This window comes from Budorcas taxicolor, chromosome 14, assembly GCF_023091745.1.
Source record: "Budorcas taxicolor isolate Tak-1 chromosome 14, Takin1.1, whole genome shotgun sequence".
NCBI classification, from domain to species: Eukaryota; Metazoa; Chordata; class Mammalia; order Artiodactyla; family Bovidae; genus Budorcas; species Budorcas taxicolor.
This window is the reverse complement of record NC_068923.1, coordinates 48,943,717-48,963,563: the sequence shown is the minus strand read 5'-3', so window position 1 is coordinate 48,963,563 and position 19,847 is coordinate 48,943,717. Positions and strand designations below refer to the sequence as shown.

General features: G+C 39.2%; 1 protein-coding gene across 1 annotated transcript in view; it reads left to right on the top strand.

Moving 5' to 3' along the window:
* TRPA1 (transient receptor potential cation channel subfamily A member 1) overlaps positions 1 to 19,325 on the top strand; it is a 65,189-nt gene extending 45,864 nt beyond the window's left edge. The window contains exons 15-28 of the mRNA XM_052651765.1: positions 1,187 to 1,353; positions 4,182 to 4,275; positions 6,184 to 6,243; positions 6,772 to 6,870; positions 8,570 to 8,640; positions 9,227 to 9,389; positions 10,542 to 10,631; positions 12,388 to 12,557; positions 13,115 to 13,244; positions 13,892 to 14,074; positions 15,951 to 16,019; positions 16,366 to 16,479; positions 18,197 to 18,297; positions 19,121 to 19,325. Of these exons, the coding sequence (XP_052507725.1) occupies positions 1,187 to 1,353; positions 4,182 to 4,275; positions 6,184 to 6,243; positions 6,772 to 6,870; positions 8,570 to 8,640; positions 9,227 to 9,389; positions 10,542 to 10,631; positions 12,388 to 12,557; positions 13,115 to 13,244; positions 13,892 to 14,074; positions 15,951 to 16,019; positions 16,366 to 16,479; positions 18,197 to 18,297; positions 19,121 to 19,325 (1,716 nt within the window). The remainder of the gene's footprint in view (positions 1 to 1,186; positions 1,354 to 4,181; positions 4,276 to 6,183; positions 6,244 to 6,771; positions 6,871 to 8,569; positions 8,641 to 9,226; positions 9,390 to 10,541; positions 10,632 to 12,387; positions 12,558 to 13,114; positions 13,245 to 13,891; positions 14,075 to 15,950; positions 16,020 to 16,365; positions 16,480 to 18,196; positions 18,298 to 19,120) is intronic.
* The last annotated feature ends 522 nt before the right edge of the window (positions 19,326 to 19,847 follow it).

The following is a 19,847-nucleotide window of genomic DNA, read 5'->3' as shown; positions in this document are numbered from 1 at the left end:
CCAAATCTTGGCATAGAGGAACCTTCCAACATTGCCAGAAACCTTCTCAGCTACCCTCTTCCCTTCTTGCCCTATATTGGGTTCTTCTTTTTTTTTAAACTTTTTATATTGGAGTACAGCTGATGAACAGTGTTGTGATAGCTTCAATTGGAGAGCAAAGGGACTCAGCCATATATATCCATGTATTCATTCTCTCCCAAACTCCCCTGCCATCCAGGCTGTCACATAACACTGAGCAGAGTTCCCTGTGCTATACCGTAGGTCCTTGTTAGTTATCCATCTTAAAGATAGCAGTGTATACATGTCCATCCCAGACTCCCTAACTATTCCTTATTATGCAGACTATTAGTGAGGAAAGAGTCAAAGGGGAACAGAATAAGGAGACAGCCCCAAGGGGTGGGTGTATGTTGAGGACAGCTGGTGAGTCTCGTAGAGGCCTGTTACAGGCCCATGTGAATTGATGATAAAATTTTCACCATTCCCTGGGGGACCAAGGGAAATGAAGAGGGCAGGGGTAAGTTTTCCCTAAAACTAAGCGTATTTGATTTGAGAGACTCTCCTTCAGTCCACTATAATGTCCTTCATTCTTTTTTGGAGAATGAGTATTGAAATGTACGTTCTTTCACGAAATGACAGAGCCTAGAGGACTATCATTGCTTTTTAAAATGTCTTTTATGTGGCAAAACTCAAGACCGGCAACCTTTTATCAACCTCTGATTTTTTTTTAAATTTATTTTATTTTTGCCTGTGCTAGATCTTTGAAAGAGCATGGATTTTTTCCCTCTAGCTGTGGCAGGCGGGGGCTGCTCTGCAGTTGCGGTGCACAGGTTTCTTCTCACTGTGCTGGCTTCTCTCGTTGTGGAGCACAGGCTCTAGGGTGTGTGGTTTCTGTAGTGGTGGCTCCCAGGCTCTAGACCACAGGCTCGGTAGTTATGATGCAGGAGCTTAGTTGCTCCATGGCATGTGGGATTTTTCTCCTACCAGGCATCAAACCCAGGTCTCCTGCATTGGCAGGTAGATTCTTTACCACTGAGCCACTGGGGGAGCCCCAAATTTTAACTCTTTGTCATTAAATAGTTTTGTTAATAATATCTTAAGCAATTCAACAGTGAAACAAAGCTGTAAAATAGCCAAATGATGAGTAGCCTTTGTCACTGGATTTTCTGGGTTCTGTTTTCTCTGAAAGAACACCGCGCTTCACTTTGCGGCGAGGGAGGGCCATGCCAAAGCTGTCTCCCTGCTCCTGAGCTACGATGCCGATGTGGTCCTGAACAAGCAGCAGGCCTCCTTCCTGCACGTTGCAATTCACAATAAGAGGAAGGAGGTGGTCCTCACAACCATCAGGAACAAAAGGTACGCTGCCGTCCTGCCCACAATTGTCTAGTGTCCTTTGGCATTGGGGATAATCCGAGAGGAAGCAGGAAGAGAAAAAGAATAAAAGTTTCAGCTGTCGATCACCATTTTTATCTATTTTTCCTTTTTTCATTCAGGTTTAGTTGATGTGCAATATATTATGTAAGTTCCAGGTGTATAACACAGTGATTCACAATTTTTAAAGGTTATATTCCATTTATAGTTTTCTAAAACATTGCCTATATTCCATGTTGCACATTATATCCTTGTAGCTTATTTGTTTGATACATAGTAGTTTGTACCTCCAATCCCCTACTCTTACTTTGCTCTTCCCCTCTTCCTTCTCCCTCCTGGTAACCACTGGTTTATTCTCTATATCCACGAGTCTCTCTTTTTTTAAATATTCACTAATTTATTTTTAGTCCACATATAAGCGATGCCATAAAGCATTTGTCTTTCTGTCTGACTTATTTCTCTTACCATAATACCCTCCCAAGTCCATACATGTTGTTAAAAATGGCAAAATTTCATTCTTTCTTATGGCTGAGTGATATTCCATTGTATCTATCTATCTGTCTATGTATATATATGCACACACACACACATATACCACATCTTTATCCATTCATCTGTTGATGGACACAGGTTGCTTCCATATATTGGCAACTGTAAATAATGCTGCTTTGAACACTGTGGTACATGTATCTTTTTGAGTTAGTGTTTTTATTTTTCCTTAGGATTATATATCCTGTATACCTATATACCCAGGAGTGGACTTACTTCATCATATGGTAGTTCTAGTTTTAGCTTTCTGAGGAACCCCCATAGTGACTGTACCAATTTACATCCCTACCAACAGTGTTATGAGGGTTCCCTCTTCTCCACATCCTTGCCACCATTTGTTATATATGTTCTTGTTGACAATAGCCATTCTGACAGGTGTGAGGTGATATCTCATTATGGTTTGAATTTGCATTTCTCTGATGATTAGCAGCATCTTTCCATGTGCCCGTTGGCTATCTATTTGTCTTCTTTGGGAATATGTCTATAGAGGTCTTCTGTCCATTTTTTAAAATCAGGTTGTTTGTTTTTTTGATGTTGAATTATATGAGCTGCATCATATCATTTGAAAATATTTTCTTCCATTCAGTAGGTTGTCTTTTTGTCGATGATGTCCTTGGCTGTGCAAACACTTTTAAGTTTCATTAGGTCCTATTTGTTTATTTTTGCCTTTATTTCCCTTGCTTTAGAGACAGATGCAAAAAGTCAACATTTTAAAATGTCAGTTGTTTCCCTAACATTTTTAATGAACTCTTTGAGTGACCACAGACACCTGAAGAGTTGCTTAAACTCTCTGGTCTCCAGCTCCCATTTCTAAGTGGCGGGAGCACAGACCCACTTCACAGCACTCGTGTGAGGCCCCCGGGGGTCAGGCGTCTGTAGTCTGTGGCACCATGCTCGTTGTCAGGCTAACTCTGCCCTGACTCCCCTGAACGTGCCCGAAGCTCTCCTGCCCAGTGGAAACCCCCAAACTGGATGTTGGTGAAAATATTCTTCAAGGTAAATCCCTGTTGTTACCAGTACCAGGAAATGGAATTTCCTTTAGCCCATGATCTTGTGTGGCTGTGAGTGTTTTTTAAACCGTACTCTAAGGAGTTTTAATGATGAAGTTGGAGGGTAGTTTGTCCCATGTCTCAAACATAATCTATTCTATATATTAGTCATCACAGATAGATTCTCACCAAGGCCCAGTGTCCCCCGGTAGTGGACTCAGAGATGAGCAATCTCATATTCATAGCAGACCAAGCCTGTGTTTTGGAGCATGGGAAGTCTCCAGGTCCTCTGGCCCATTCTTCCTTAGAAGCACTCACCAGTGCAACCTGGAGTTTTCTATTGATGGTACAGATATCCTGGACGGACTTTACTGATAGGGTTAACAGAAAATTTGCCTGGGTAGCTTTTAGAACTAGCCTCCTATTACAAAGATAGGATCTTGGCGATAAATGGGCTCTTTTTTACTTCCTGTTGTAGATTTCTTTCATTCTTGGTGTCATAAACATTTGTCCAATCAGATGGCAGTGAAGAAAGATGCAAATCTGCGATGTTCTCACAGAGCCCGTGGTTATTAATGTACTTAATACATGTTGTTGTTGTTTAGTTGCACAGTCACGTCCTGCTCTTTTGCAACCCCGTGGACTGTAGCCCACCAGGCTTCTCTGTCCACGTGATTTCCCAGGCAACAATACTGGAATGGATTGCCATTCCCTTCTCCAGGGGATCTTCCTGGCACAGGGATCAGACCCACTGTCTCCTGCTTGGCAGGCAGATTCTTTACCACCGAGCCACCCGGGAAGCCCTGATACATGTTACTTTGTAGTTTAATTCAATACATGATGTATACCTGGGTTAAAGGTAAAGTGTCATGTGACCAGTACTATGTTGTTGTTGTATGTTTGTGAATGTGGATGTCTCCATACAGCATGACCAGATTTGAAAGTAATACCCCTTCATGACTTCAGGGGGAAATCAAAGTCAAAACCTACCTTCTTGAAAAGGCATTTAGATAGAGTCAGAACAGTGATTATAACAACCATCCTTGAATTTGCCCACATTTCTAATTTCCATGAATGAATAAGGACTCTATTGGATTGATTTCAGTTCACATATTGATTCCATTGGAACCAATCAGTTTCTCCTAAACACAATAATCTTGAATTTCAGCTAACCAATCAATTTCTCCTAAAGATCGTAATCTTGAATTTCAACTGGTAGTTCTGTTGTTGCACACAACAGAAAGTTTAAGAATTGTGTTTATTATTTTTTTACAGATGGGGAGAGTGTTTCAAGGTTTTTAATCATTGTTCTCCTACGAATAGATGTCCAGTCATAGAACTGGTAGAATACCTCCCTGAATGCATGAAAGTAAGTTCTAAAAACAAAATTCCTCTGGGTATATGCTTGGCATGTAATAAAATGTGAGGATTTATTGTTGTAATCACAACCTAAACATAGTAATTTCCATCTCTAAAATTAAGCGTTTAGTTTTATATAGGCTACAAGGGAATCTAGCCAACAAATTTAAGAAGGACCTACTTGGATTAAAAAATCTTATTAGTGGTTATGTGCAATGTAGGAAAATATGTTAAACATATTTTTTTTATTCAAACAATCCAAGTCTAGAGCAGAGAGCACTAGAGGAGGTTGCCAGCTGAATAAAGCCTCTAGATGTAGGGGTTTGGGGGCATGCATGTTATTGTTTCAAATTTGCATTTATTAGTTGTGAACATGATTTCAGATTTTCTCACTCAGTAATTCCAGTTGTTTGGATCTGTCCTAATGAATAATCAGATGTATAGACAGATTTATGTGCAATGATGCTTCCTGCAGCATTATTAATAATAATAAAAAGTTATAAATATTCACATATGGAAAACATAGAAATTATTCCAAAATGCTAATAGGAATTACAGTTGTGATTATGATTTGGTTTTTCTTTTCTTTTTCATGTTACCATATATTTTCTAGTTCATTTTCTATAATGACTTGGTATTATTTTAGTATTATGAATATTTTTTTTTAACTAGGGGGAATTAAAAGTCTTTTAGTTTATTCTCACATCACACATTTGTGTAACATACACAATTCTTCCATGACCTTCCCCTTTCTCTGGCAGCCCAGCCTTCAGTTTGCCGGTGCTGGCTATTACAAATCTTTCAAACTGTAATTGCCAGGCCTGTGTCTGGTTCTTCCCTGCACAGCACAATTGACTGGACTTGTCTTTCTTTTTCATGATGTCTGTTATGACTCCTAGTACTGCTGCTGGGTCATCAACAGAGACTGCCTCAAAATTTTTAAGTTGCCTTGGTGCTTGAGACCAGCCAGGACAGGCATGCCCTCTCAAGGGGGCCTGAGTTCCTATGTCTCCTCTTCAGGGTGCTGTCTAACCCTCTACCCTTGTGTGCTGCAGGTAGGGTTGACCAGATGTCCCAGGAACTCCAAGGGACCTACTGATGGGGTTACCTGGGGCCTTGTGTCCACATCTGGTTTCAGGAGGGCAGACTGACTGGGCAGAATTTCTTTCTCAGGATCATGATTTGGGGCCACCAGAAAGGTCGCAGCACACAGATTTGGGGTTACTCAAATTGTTTATGTAATAGACAGGAACCCCCACAGAATATCTGTCCCTACACTTCCCAGGGGAGGATCTAATGCTTAACTCTTGAGTGATTTCTCCCTTAACTGAGCATCTCGAGGGCCTCCAACTGTTTGTCATTGTAATATCCATGGTCTAACATTCTGTCCACACCACTTTGGATGTGAACTTTGTCACTGTTGCTCAGTAAGCCAGGTACAGAAGCAAACACAATATTCCAGGATCAGGTGATACAGAAGAAGCAACCTAGACTGTGGGAAGAACTCAGGACTCAGCTGAAAGGTCTCAGTTAGAGACAATTAAGTTACCACTAGAAGATGCCAAGCAAAGGAATCCTCAATCATCCACATATTTTCTAGGAACCCAGAAAGACATCAAGTTTTAGGCAAAGCAAATGGAATATTTCTCACCTAAAATTTAGTCGATGCAGTTTCATTCTGAGGTGTGTATTTTTCTATATCACTTGGTATTGCTGAGGCATGCAGTGGTACGTGTTAATACTTCATGTTTTAGACTTTGTTCCTGAATGACTTAGATCATAGTGTACAAGTCTTTGAGGTACAAGAAGCAAAGGAAGGGGAAAGTAATATCATGGATATTATTTTAGAAATGGGACCAAATACCATCTTGGATATAGTCTCCTGCCCAATAGCTTTGTCAGTCTTTCTCTCTCAAAGGTACTTTTAGATTTTTGCGTCATGCCCTCCACAGAAGACAAGTCCTCCCAAGACTACCATGTAAGTTTATTTTATCATAATAACTTGAAATGCATTCTAACTCTTTAAGGAATAGTAAAAATAATGTTACTAGAACTCCAGAATCTCAAAAGACGGTAATTGTCTTCATTTCTCATATTATTATATTATCTACTTACGAGATAATTTTTCCCTCGGATCTTCAGTTTTTTCTCATGGATTAATTGTTTCTAATAGTTTTATTTAGCCTTATTATTTATATCTTTATATTTTCTTGTGTAATATTGCCTGAAGAATGAAATTCTAAAAGATCTAAGTGGTCTTTCTAGAAGACATTTTTTTCCCACAACTAGAGAGTTATTTAGAAAGGAATCAAATACCCTGTTGGCACATTTATTTTTTGAAATGAATATAGAATAGCTTATTTACTTTTCTTCAGGTTAAATGGCTCAACTTTATTTGAATCACTTAATTTTCAGCAGAATGATAGGGTTGCATATTTGACGTGTTAAGAAGGACTTTGGGGGCCTATGCTAGACTGCAATTTTTAAAAATTGTTATCTTCTACAGATCGAGTATAATTTCACATATCTTCAGTGTCCATTAGAATTCACCAAAAAAGGAACACCTGTACAGGACGTCGTATATGAGCCTCTTTTAACTCTCAATGTAAGTCCACTATTTTCCTTAATCAGGTAGTTTCTACATGAATTCTGTAATGTTTTGGTATGATAGTTCCAGGAAGGAGTCTAGAGAGAATTCCAGATTTACAGTTTGATCTCTGTGTATGCCATGCAGCCTAATTCTTTATTTGTTAGTAAAGAAAGCAATCATACAAAATGATTGTAACTTGGTGCCCTTAAAGTTCCACACTGTTGATCACCTTAGTCCTAATGGTCATGCTAGATCTGCCCAACCCAGAATCCAATAAACCATAAACAACACAGGCTGACCATCAGCGTCTGCTCCCGCCTCCATCCACTTCAATGCAGACATACATATATAAGAGTTTCCAATAGTGTAAAACCCCAGGAAAATGCAGGGGGTGACAGTTTACAGTCATTGATTCCAAATTCAGCTAACCACTGGCCTCCAGGGTAAGCGCAAACCTCTCAGCAGCTCTTACGTCCTTCTGGAAGAGTGAACCCAATCTGAAAGCAGGCACTAATCACACAGTTTGGACCCAAATTTCCCAAGAGACTGGATCCAAACCAGTTCTTATTCCAAAGAGTGCTTTTACATTTCTTGTAAGTGAGGTCTTGAAAGCCATGCAGACAATCTGCTTCAGGGTAAACCAGGAGTTTCAAACTCAAATAACTGCAGAGGAAAACAGGTATCAGATGAGTGGGTTTCTGGTCTAAAAGGACAGCAGCCTCTAGTTTCAACAGATTTTAGCCACGTGGAGCAGCAGACTTGTGGTGTAAATATTGGCAACACAAAAGCTTGTGAGCATGTGGAAGAAAACATATTTGAAGGCTGGATGGCAAATGGTGGTGTAGGATCCAGATCTACTTTCTCTATTATAGTAACTGAACCACATGTGACTGCTTAAATGAAAATTAATAAAAATTAAAATAAAGTTAAAAATTCATTACTTTATTTGCAGTAGCCATGTTTCAAGCCCTCAGAAGCCTATGTGGCTTGTAGCTCTTTTGCTCAACAGCATAGATATAGAAATTTTCGTCACTGCAGAAAGTTCCATTGGACAGCACTGTTCTAGATCAATTAAGAACTTTCATTTACTTTAAGTGAGTTCATTTCCCTACGTGGAAGGCTTTGATACAGACCATGGTACCAGCCATCACCTAATGTGAAATTTAAAAGGCTGGCTGATGGGAATCCCTGGCTGTCCAGTGGTTAAGACTTCCCCTCCCAAGGCAGGGGGTATGCCGGTTCACCGGTTCAATCCCTGGTTGGGGAGCTAAGATCCCACATGCCTCATGGCCAAAAAAAGCAAAACATAAAAAAAGAAACAATATTGTAACAAATTCAATAAAGGTTTCAAAAATTGTCCACGTCAGAAAGAAAAAAAATATCTTTGAAAGGCTCACTGAGGACTTGGAGTGTGAAGGAAGAGGAGACATGTGGATTTAATGCCCGTAAGACTGGTGATGACAGCTGACTCTCACATCTGTTCCATGCAAATCATTTTAGCATCTGTAGGAAATGGTTCTCTCTAGCTTGTGTTTTTTTTTTTTTAAAGAAACATATTCTTGATAGAATTTTTGATTTTTCAAATTTTCTAAAATAAGCAAGTGTTGTTTGGATAAAATCAAAATAAAGTTATAAAGCCAGCAAACAAAAAGCTGAGTTTATACTCAAGAGTTCAATGTGATTGTATTTTTATTGATCTTTCCTTATTTCTCAGGCAATGGTGCAACATAACCGCATAGAGCTTCTCAACCACCCTGTGTGTAAAGAATACTTACTTATGAAATGGTGGGTATTAAGTAGCGTTTCTTTTGAATGTTGCTCTCATTAAATTCATTAAAAATCTTGCAAAACAAAAAATAAACTGACCCAGTAATATTTGATTGTTAAAAAATCTTCTAAATAATTGTTTAATGGTATCAGAATACTTTATATTTTATTACTTTTAATGTTCTATACTTTAAAAAAGAAATATGTCAGGCAAATTTTGGTATTAAAAATGTTGATATTAATTTATCTTTAGCATTAAATGAAATATTTGGGGGTATCATTATATAAAACACAAAGAAGCATTCCTGGGCTCTGCAGTTTAGCAGACAATGAAGTAACAATAGTATTCCTGGGAAGAGCATTCAACCTGGAGTCAGAGCTAAAGTTCCTTCCATTAATTGGTGAGAGATTTTAAGTAAGTCATAATTTCGTAGGAAGTTGTGATTCCTTTTCTGGAAATGAAAAAGGTGAATTCCAAAATCTTTCAAGTTCAATGAACTTATCAAATACATTTCCAGAAGAGACTATAACCCCTCTTTCTGCAGGTATCTCAACTGAATATTTGTGGTTGAAACACTCAGTGTGGTTTGCTTATGTTTTGTAGGTTGGCTTATGGGTTTAGAGCCCATGTTTTGAACCTAGGATCTTACTGTCTTGGTCTGTTTCCCATGACCTTTCTTGTTGTCAGTATCAGACCAGGTATGGCTTTCAACTCAACTGGAATCATCAATGAAACTAGTGACCATTCAGAAATTTTAGACACCAAGGTATCTTCAATTGGTTTTTATATTCCAGCTTTTTAAAACAAGAGATTTTCAGAACTGTGGGCATTTTTTCTTTAGAAAATACTTTAACCTCAGAATAAATCTGAACTATCAAGACTTTGTTTAATACAAAGAGTTTATAGAATTCATATATGTAGCAACTTCTAAAACCCTTTGTAGAATGAGAGGGAATGTAAATAAATAGATCAATAAATGAGCTTATCAACTAACAAAAGGAATTGACATGTATGAGAGCCTATGCACCTCACATGTATAAGGTACATTGACATGTACCTAGCTTAGATGGGTGCTGAAGTATAAAAATTTAAAATAAGATATACAAGGAAGTAGGCTTCCCTGGTAGCTCAGCTGGTAAAGAATCTGCCTGCAATGCAGGAGACCCCGGTTAGATTTCTGCGTCAGGACAATCCCCTGGAGGAGAGGTAGGCTACCCACATCAGTATTCAAGGGCTTCCCTGGAGGATCAGATGGTAAAGAATCTGCCTTCAATGTGGGAGACCTGGATTCGCTCCCTGGGTTGGGAAGATCCCCTGGAGGAGGGCATGGCAACCCACCAGTATTCTGGCTTGGAGAATCCCCATGGACAGAGGAGCCTGGCAGGGTACAGTCCACGGGGTCGCAAAAAGTCGGACAGGACTGAACAACTAAACATATACAGGGAAGCAGATTTCTAGCTGCCAAGGATACTGGGGAGGGGGAAGTGATGCTTAGCAGGGATAGGATATCCATTTGGAGGTGATGAAACAGGCATGGAACTAGGTAATAGTTGTATAACATTGTGAATGTACTTCATGCCACAGAATTGTATGTGTTAAAAGGTAACTCTATATGTAAAATGTAACATTTTTGAAATGTAAACTTTATGTTATATGTATTTTACCACAGTTAAAGACAATTATATAGATCTATAGATTCGTTTTCCTTTAGAATTCAATTGGCAACCTCTATTAATAAAGACATTATGAAATGACTGTGTTGTCTTTATATTGGCATCACAAGAGTTTTCTGTTTAAAGAAAAAATGGACAGTACCTAGAAATAAAAGCAGATAAAAACAAATGTTTAATAGTGAAAATGATGAAGAAAAGTGTTGTTTTCTTTGATATCCTTTATAACTTTGTCTTTTTTGTTTCAGAATTCCTATGCTATAAATTTCTGTATGATTTTAGTTTTGCTATCAAGTATATTAGGATACTGCAAAGAAGTGGCCCAAATTTTCCAACAGGTACATGATATGTTTTATATCTTTACAGTTGCAAATATTTTAATATGCAAAATATAGACTAATTGCTAAACTATTATTGAAGCAATTTATGTCAGAATAAAACCACATAGCTGGATGAATGTATAAATCAGATATACCAAGTATAAATTCTTCAAAATGTAGAAATTACATGATTTCAGATAAGGCTCCTGCATTGGATGGTGCCTATTTGATTTATCTGAAGCAAGTGGTTCCAGTTTTATTAGTATGTATGTGTCTACCCAGCTCTGATGAACTTTTGAAAGACTTTTTTCTCTGAGATATATTTCATATTTTGCTAACACAGATTTTTTCAATTTGATAATTTTAAATGTCACTCTTCACAGAAGTAATTTTAGGTGTAACTGTTTATTTGGCTTAAGACTCCATTTCAAATGGATCTTTGAATTCCTTTCCTAATAGAAATGCTTTACTTTATTAGATAAAATTTCAAGTTACAATGAAATTGGGGAACCTTTTTATTGCATAATTTTTACAGGTGGCTCAGTGGTAAAGAATCCACCTGCCAATCCAGGAGACTCAGGTTTGATCCCTGGGTAGGGAAGATCCCTTGGAGAAGGAAATGGCAACCCACTCCAGTATTCTTACTTGAAATCCCAGGGACAGAGGAGCCTGACTGGCTACAGTCTGTGGGGTCACAAAGAGTCAGACATGACTTAGCAACTAGACAACAACAACAACAATGTCTTTTTAAACAGGTGAACACACATTCAGATCAGACCCAAGGTTTATATAAATTATGTGTAGGTCTTTGATGCAGTTGATAAATGGCATCAATCATTTATCTCTCAGTGTGGAAGCTTAAAGTCTTTCATTATTCATTTTTTGGTATAATTTTGTGTTCTTTATAAGTCATATAGCTTTTATACAATGCCTCATTTTCTGAAAGAATTTGCTATGTTACATGATATAAACACAAGGATATTTGCATTAAAGAATGTTAGTAGTAATAATAGTACTTTGGATTTGTCTGATATTATACATCGCAAGTAGACACACACACATACATACATACACATTTCCACTAAATTGTCACAATTCTGAGAGTTAAGACTATGTTGTTCCACTATTCCTTAAATGATTTCGGGCATATTATTTATTCTCTCTTGTCATTATTTTTATTTTTTAAAGACGAGGATTACAAATGATAGTTTATATTGAACTGTAAAGTTGTGTGATTTCTCTATTAGTTTTGGTCTCCACAATTCCTTATTGATATGTAAATTGTCTACCCTATGGGAAATCTGATGCTCAAAACATGAAATATTTAAGAATAGATGACAACAAATCATTATGGTAATGAAGTCTTAGCACTGGCCCCAAACCTCCTTAGAAGCAGCTTTAGTTCATTATCCTGAGAAATCCACATGCATGTCTTTATATAGACAGAAAGGAATGACTAAAACAACTTGCAGCCCCCCGGGAGTTTCCTTAAGATGGAGTGAACTTTATGAGTAAAGCCACAAAACTTATAGAATTGCTTAGGCTCCCAAAATGCCAGGTCAGCAGGAGAGGCCGGGGCACCTCTAATACTGATCTATACCCAAGACTCTGAGTTAAGTTCAGGACGGCAAGAGCTGGTGGCCCCTTGGTCATAAGCTTCTCACCAGCTGTAATGCCAAACAAATGTTGTTACTGGTTACATATATATAACCATCCATAAGTTTCCAGGTCTCAGGCTCTACATGTGGTAATTCTTTACTCTTTTCAACCCCAGAAAAGGAATTACTTTTTGGATAAGGACAACGCAGCTGAATGGACCATCTACACAACCAGCATCATATTTGTGTCGCCCTTGTTCATCAGGATACCAGCATATGTGCAGTGGCAGTGTGGAGCGGTTGCTATTTTCTTCTACTGGATGAACTTCTTATTGTATCTTCAGAGGTAAACCAGCTTGAGTGACTTCTACATCCTTCGTTGTTGTTGTTGTGTAGTCACTAATTCATGGCCGATTCTTTGCAACCCCATGAACTGTGGCCCGCCAGGCTCCTCTGTCCATGGGAATTCCCAGGCAAGAATACTGAATGGGTGGTCATTTCCTTCTCCAGGGCATCTTCCCGACTCAGGGATAGACCCCACGTCTCTTGCGTCTCCTGCATTAGCAGGCAAATTCTTTACCACTTCACCACCTGGGAAGCCTGTAAGCAATTGGTAGCATTGATACTGGGAAGCTGTGAAATAATTTTCAGTGGCCAAGTGGTAAAACAATTCAAGATAAACATTAGGAAGAAGTAAAACCAAAAGAAAACAGAGCAGTTTGACAGTTTGAAAATAAAAGGCTTGACTCTTCACAAATTCTCGTGTCCCTCTCTGAAAGTAGATGGCCTCAATGATCTCATCTATGAAACTTAGTACCTGGTGCCTCATAACTATTGACACTGAATGAAATTCAGTTTCAGCAGAAAAGTGAATAAATGTTGTAATTTTCAAAACGTCCGTAGATTTGAAAAGTGTGGAATTTTTATCGTGATGTTGGAGGTGATCATGAAGACTCTGTTGAAATCGACAATTGTGTTTGTCTTCCTTCTTGTGGCTTTTGGACTCTGCTTTTACGTGCTCCTGAATATCCAGGTGAGGTATTTGCACGAGTCGTTGATTTTGTTGCTGTGAATACTGGGAATACATATTTATACTTAAATCTTAATGGTGTACAAAATTCATAGTAACCTCACAATGTTTGAATATTTTTTATCTGATATAATAGCATTCACATGATTTTTATCACAGGGGAGAGTAAATGACTTTTTCCATTGTCAGAAAGTTTATGTCTAGCGCATGGTGATTTGTTATATGTGCAGAAAAGATCTTCCTGAGGACTTTTGTTGTTGCTGTTGTTGTTTAGTCACATCCGACTCTTTCACGACAATATGAACTGTAGGCCACCAGGCTCCTCTGTCTATGGGATTTCCCAGGCAAGGTTAATGGGGTGGGTTGCCATTTCCTCCTCCGGGGGATGTTCCCAACCTAGGGAATGAAGCTGTGTCTCCTGTTTGGCAGGCAGATTCTTTACCACTGAGCCACCAAGGAAGCCGTTTTGATAACTTTACCACCAGTTTATTAGTATTGATAGTTCTTATCACTGTATTTCAGTAGCATACTCTTATGACTTTTTAAAAAAGTACTTTAAATGTGATTTCTATCATTTTACTCTCTAGGGAATATTTTTTTTTTAATATACGCATTGTGAATTTCATTCTCCCCTTACTGTCTTTTCCCAGGATGCTTTCAGCTCTCCGTTCCTTTCTATAATGCAGACCTTCAGCATGATGCTAGGAGACATCAATTATCACGATGCCTTCCTAGAGCCATATTTGAAGGATGAATTGGAGTATCCACTTCTGTCCTTTGTACACCTTATCACATTCACCATGTTCGTCCCAATTGTCCTCATGAATTTACTTGTAAGTAATTTATCCTTTTGTTTGCTGTCAGCAGATCACTTGGGACGTTTAAGAATGATAATGCTTTGTAGCCTCTTTTGTCTCCTTTCACGAAGGGAGAAAAGGAACTGCTATAAAATTCATTCATTCAACATTCATTAGTACTTGGGGCGAGGTAGGCAGTGTGAGGTTAGGGGATGCTAAGATGCATCTATTTAGCAAATATTTACCAAGAATCTACCAAAATGCCAGACACTGATTCAGGCCCAACAGTGAACAAAACATACCAATACTGAGCCCTGACATGATTATAAACTTGTCATGAAGATGAGTAGTAAACAAATAAATATGTAGCCTGACATCACCTCTAAATGCCATGAAGAAGTACAAAGTATCAACAGAGTAATAAAGAAATGATGAATGGTGATGCTGCTTTGCAGCTGGGCTGAGGGTCAGAGGTTAGGCAGAGACCTTCATGGAGTGGAAGATTAAGACCTCATCTCTGCCCTAGAATTTCTCATTGACCCTCTGGAGATTCAAGCAGGGAAGAGTCGCTCATGCAGAGGGCATCGGCAGCATTCAGCTGCCACCTCTGAGCCAGTCAGAGCCTGGATGCCCTCAGCAGACACAGGTGTTCTCTTCCACAGGGAGTCTGCTCCAGCCACGGGCATCTTGGTTGATGTAGACAGAGATACATCCCAATTCCGGGTCCATGGGGAGCCTTCACTGGCAAAATTGTTACTGAATTTGTGACTGTCCATAGAAATAAATATTTATAGATAAATAAATGGACAAGCACACGTTCAGTACGGTTTGTCTGAATCTGACTGTACAGCAGAGACTGTGCTAGGCAGTGTTGATGGAAAAAAATAAGAATACAGACTACGTAATGTTTTGATTCATGCTGTTGTTGAGTCACTAAGTCATGTCTGACTCTTGCAGTCCCATGGACTGTTCTAAGCACTGGGCATACGGTGGTGTCCTGGGTAGCCAGAGTCCTTCTCTCATGGAGTTCAGTTGACTCTGAGCTCCTTGAGAGCATGGACTGGTTTTTTCTCTCTGGCTACCGCCTATAGAAGGCTGATTTGGCATAGACATGTATGAAGTTCCTAACAGGTGATGAGAGAGTGAGTGAATGTAGCTGATTTAATTCAGGTTCAATAGAACTGAGCTGACAGCTTACCTCACTTAATTCTACCTAGCTGTGGATTTCTAGAGGAGATTTTATCAGATCCTCACTCACCTTTAAAGTGAACCTTTTCCTCCCCAAGTATGGAAGATATAAATTCCTTCCATTCCCTCAGTTTAATGTTTTAGCTTTTCCATGTTGTCAGGTCACTCTTGTTTCCCTCAAGTGCTCAACTCCTGGAGTTTGCAACCATTTTGCATGGCTACACCAATCCCAGGCTTCCCTTGTGGCTCAGCTGGTAAAGAACCTGCCTGCAATGTGCGAGACCTGGGTTTCTATCCCTGGGTTGGGAAGATCCCCCGGAGAAGGGAAAGGCTACCCACTCCAGTATTCTGGCCTGGAGAATTCCATGGTCTATATGTAGTCCGTGGGGTCTCAAAGAGTCGGACACAGCTGAGCAACTTTCACTTCACCCCTGTCTTGTCCAAAAGTAACATATTTTCATTTTAAGTTAAGATGAAGTGCAGGTTAATCTGTGTGCCCTCACTTTTCATGAGAACACTTATGACTACTGGACCCACTGATGTGACCAGCATTGTTACAAAGGTCTACAGGCTTTTGCAGGTTTCTGTACGGTGTGTAAGCACAGTGTCTTGAGGCCCTGCTAGTAAATTGCAAGCCCACTCTGACTGTAGCCAAAGGGACAACACACACACTTTTAGATGAGTCATTAAACCAATAGTGGTTCGCTGCCCTGTTGTCCTTCAGATTGGTTTGGCAGTTGGTGACATTGCTGAGGTCCAGAAACATGCACTGTTGAAGAGAATTGCCATGCAGGTAAGTGTTATATTTATTTATTTCATTATGACTTACTGAACTCACTAATGACTTCCCAATTATTCAGGTATAAACACTGCTGATTTCTGAGAACACAGTTATTTAATACAGGTATTGTCTTAGCCCTGAGAGGTACCCCACCCTGCCAGTTCTTTGCGTCAGTGTAGCGCTCCTGCTCTGGTCTGAGAGTCAGTAATCATGACAAAGATTTTCCCCAACAATCTCAGCAGAGAAACTGGGTAATTGCCTGAGCCTCTTTCTATGTTGGCATTTGGCCAGCCAGGTAGTTAGAGGCTGGACCAAGAACGTCAGTGATTCTTATCAATAAATCCCAAACGTACTTTAGGTGGAACTTCACACCAGCTTGGAGAAGAAGCTGCCGCTCTGGTTCCTACACAAAGTTGATCAGAAATCCATCATCGTGTATCCCAACAGACCCAGATACAGCAGAGGGATATTAGTAAGTACATGTGATAAATACTGTCATCAGTCACATGATATTGGCATTCATTCATTGTGTTATCCCTAAGGGTGCCCGTTTATGGGCAAAGTTTCCGTCTTCCAAGTGGCTCATCCATAGCCTCCGTGTTAAATACGTACCACATCCCCCAGTGAGAGTAGGGAGTGGGTGGACCAGTGTAGGCATACTTCATTTGTTCTTCCTAGTCACGTGTGACTTACATATGTGTGCAGATATGTGTGTACATATATAGAATACATGTGTATATATAAACAGGTACTTACACACACAGGGAGAGTGTACATTACAGAAAATACAAAGTGTCAAAGACTGAACAAGGCTATTGCATTATAATGGAAAAGAAACTTATACTAACAGTCAGAAGTACTGGATTCTAATTCTTTCTGAGTTCTTCGTATGTTGAGTTTCCATTCAGTTCAGTTCAGTTCAGTCACTCAGTCGTGTCCGACTCTGTGCATTTCCATTATGTAGTTATAAATGATAAGGTCAATCTCAGTATGGGCTTAGGCTTTATTCTGCACTACATTATTTTTGTTTGATTTCTCTCATAACTGCAGTTGCCATCACCACTGAAACACAGAAAGCTCAGCAGCTGATTCTCTGGCCTGGAGCTTATTGAGTTCCAGGCCCCTGTAGCCAACTGTCTATATGGCATCTTCTCTGGTGTATCTCCAAGGTACCTCAAATACTGCTGTTCAGAACAAACTCATGTAAAGCACACTTGTGATCTCTACTCCTCTTGTTTCACCTCCTCTCAACATCCCCTACAGGGAGAGGGTGAAACCATTCCATCTTTTTCCAGACCTTCATGTTTCATTGGATGTCAGCACCGTTCATTTGCCTGTGAGAGATGTTGTCCATCTCCTTTCCCTTTCTCACCTTCACACTCAATCGATCCCATGTTTGGTCCACCTGACTTCCCCTGTGGCCTGTGCAAGTGGCCATCTTCTCTTGCCTAGATGACTACAGTTACCTCATTCCTGGTCATTTCACACCTGCCTTTGACCCTTTGCAGTGCACTGATGGTTTAAAAGACATTAAAAAACTAACACAATATTGTAAAGCAATTATCCTCCAATTAAAAATAAGTAAATTTTAAAAATATTTAAGAAAAGCAAAAAATCCTATGATAAACCATTATGGAGAAGAATATTAAAAAAGATTGTATATATAGGTATAATCAAATCACTTTGCTGTACAGCAGGAATTAACAACATTGTAAATCAACTACATTTCAATAAAAATAAATAAATAAGAAAAAAGACACTAAAAAAAAAAGGTCTATTCCAGAAATTTCCCCATGTGACATTAAGTTGTGTTGGATAATGGTACAAAGCAGTTTGAAAGAAATAACAACCAATCATGTGTGGAATACCACTATTTGTGTTGGATGTTTTTAATGAGAAAATATGGTTCAGTCACACCTTTTCCTAAACAATCTCCTATTCCAGTTTATTCCATCTTCTATACTAACTATACATCTTATACATCCCTCAGTTACATGTGTGACTTCATTTTATGGCTGTTTATATTTGTCTATTTCTATCAAGAGGCTGTGAGCTCCTTGAGGGCCATGATGGTGTCTCTGAATATTTGTGCTGGCATGCCCGCCTTGTAGCTGACTGATGGCACCTGTTCAGGAACAAGTTCCTGAATGGAGTTCTACCTGAATAACTATTAATCTCTTATCCCATAGCGTGGTGTATTTCATTATATCTTTTGCCCCCATGAAACGAGACAAGAAATACCAAATGTTGATACATCTTTAGAAACAGAAATAATGAAGCAAAAGTACCGGTATGTATTTTTCCTTTTATCTGTATTTTTAAAATTTAACACTCTAAATAATGATGAATAGTAAAAGTCTATATTGTCTAATTGTGTTTATCTATATTGTCATGCTTTAATTGATGATGTGGCTAGTATACCGAGAATTTTGAGACTGTTTCTTTTTAGACCCAACAACTGATTTGCTGCTACTGACAGATCATTTTGCCCAACAGTATCCTAAACTGCGTTCTTCATCAGCTGTCTGAATTCTTACAGCAAAACTCTAGAAGCTTTGAGGATCCCTGGAGAAACTATGCAGTGTTCAGTGGTGAAGCCTGAGGGCTTCAGGGCTAATTTACCTGCTTTCAAAGACCTACTCAACTGTTTTCTAACTGCATGACCCTAGGCAAGGCGTTTAACCTTCCTGTGCAACTAATTGTTTTAATCTCTAAAATTGGGATGAAAATTAAACTTGGGAGAACCACTTAAACTTTTAAAATATGTATTCATTAAGAGGATCATGACTAGTGAAAGTGATAGTCACTCAGTCGAGTCCAACTCTTTTCTACCTTATAGACTGTAGCCTTCCAGGCTCCTCTGTCCATGGGATTTCTGTCCATATTCTTTCCAGGCAAGAATACTGGAGTGGAGTGCATTTTCCTTCTCCAGAGGATCTTCCGAACCCAGGGACTGAATGCAGATGTCCTGCACTGCAGGCAGATTCTTGACCATCTGAGCCACCAGGGAAGGCCTTGGGACAGTTAATTGGATCTAGAACCCAGTAGGCTTTCTGTACTCAAGGACTGAAAGGATGATTGGAAATTAACCCATGAAATGTGTCTCCTTTCAGGCTGAAGGATCTCGGTTCTCTTCTGGAAAAACAGCACGAGCTTATTAAACTCATCATTCAGAAGATGGAAATCATCTCTGAGACAGAGGATGAAGATTACCACAGTTCTTTTCAGGACAGGTTTAAGAAACAGCAGTTAGAACAAAGGAATAGCAAATGGAATTGTGTTTTGAGGGCAGTAAAGGCAAAAACACACAGCCCTTAAGTATTAGTTGTCTAACTGTGCAACGGGTTCCTGATGGTCAGATGGGGGGTTATGTGACTTACTGGGTCTACATTCCAACTTGACAAGAGTGAAGAAAAAGCAGAAATGTGATTCTGATTTCACTATTTGTGAAATCATGGTTCCTGTATTCTATATTAAAGGTAGACTCTCTGTTTCTCTTCATATTTTCTGCCAGTCACCATGTACAGGGATTATCCTTGCTAATAAATTCAGGTTGGACTTTACCTCGAATTATTTGAGTGGGTAGAAAGCTCATTTACTAGAACACACATTGTAATGATAAGGAGTAATATGTGTAATAACTATTAAGCTAGAACACAAATATCAATACTGGGCCCCTGCTTAATAATTTACAGCAGGGAAATGCATTAGGCAATGAAGTACTGTATTAGATCCTACCACTTGGTGTTAAAACGCTTGGTTGAAGAACTCTGTGCTTGGAACCCTGTGTGCTGTGTTCCCACCAGAATAAATTCCCCACCTTCAGGCTGCTCCTAACAC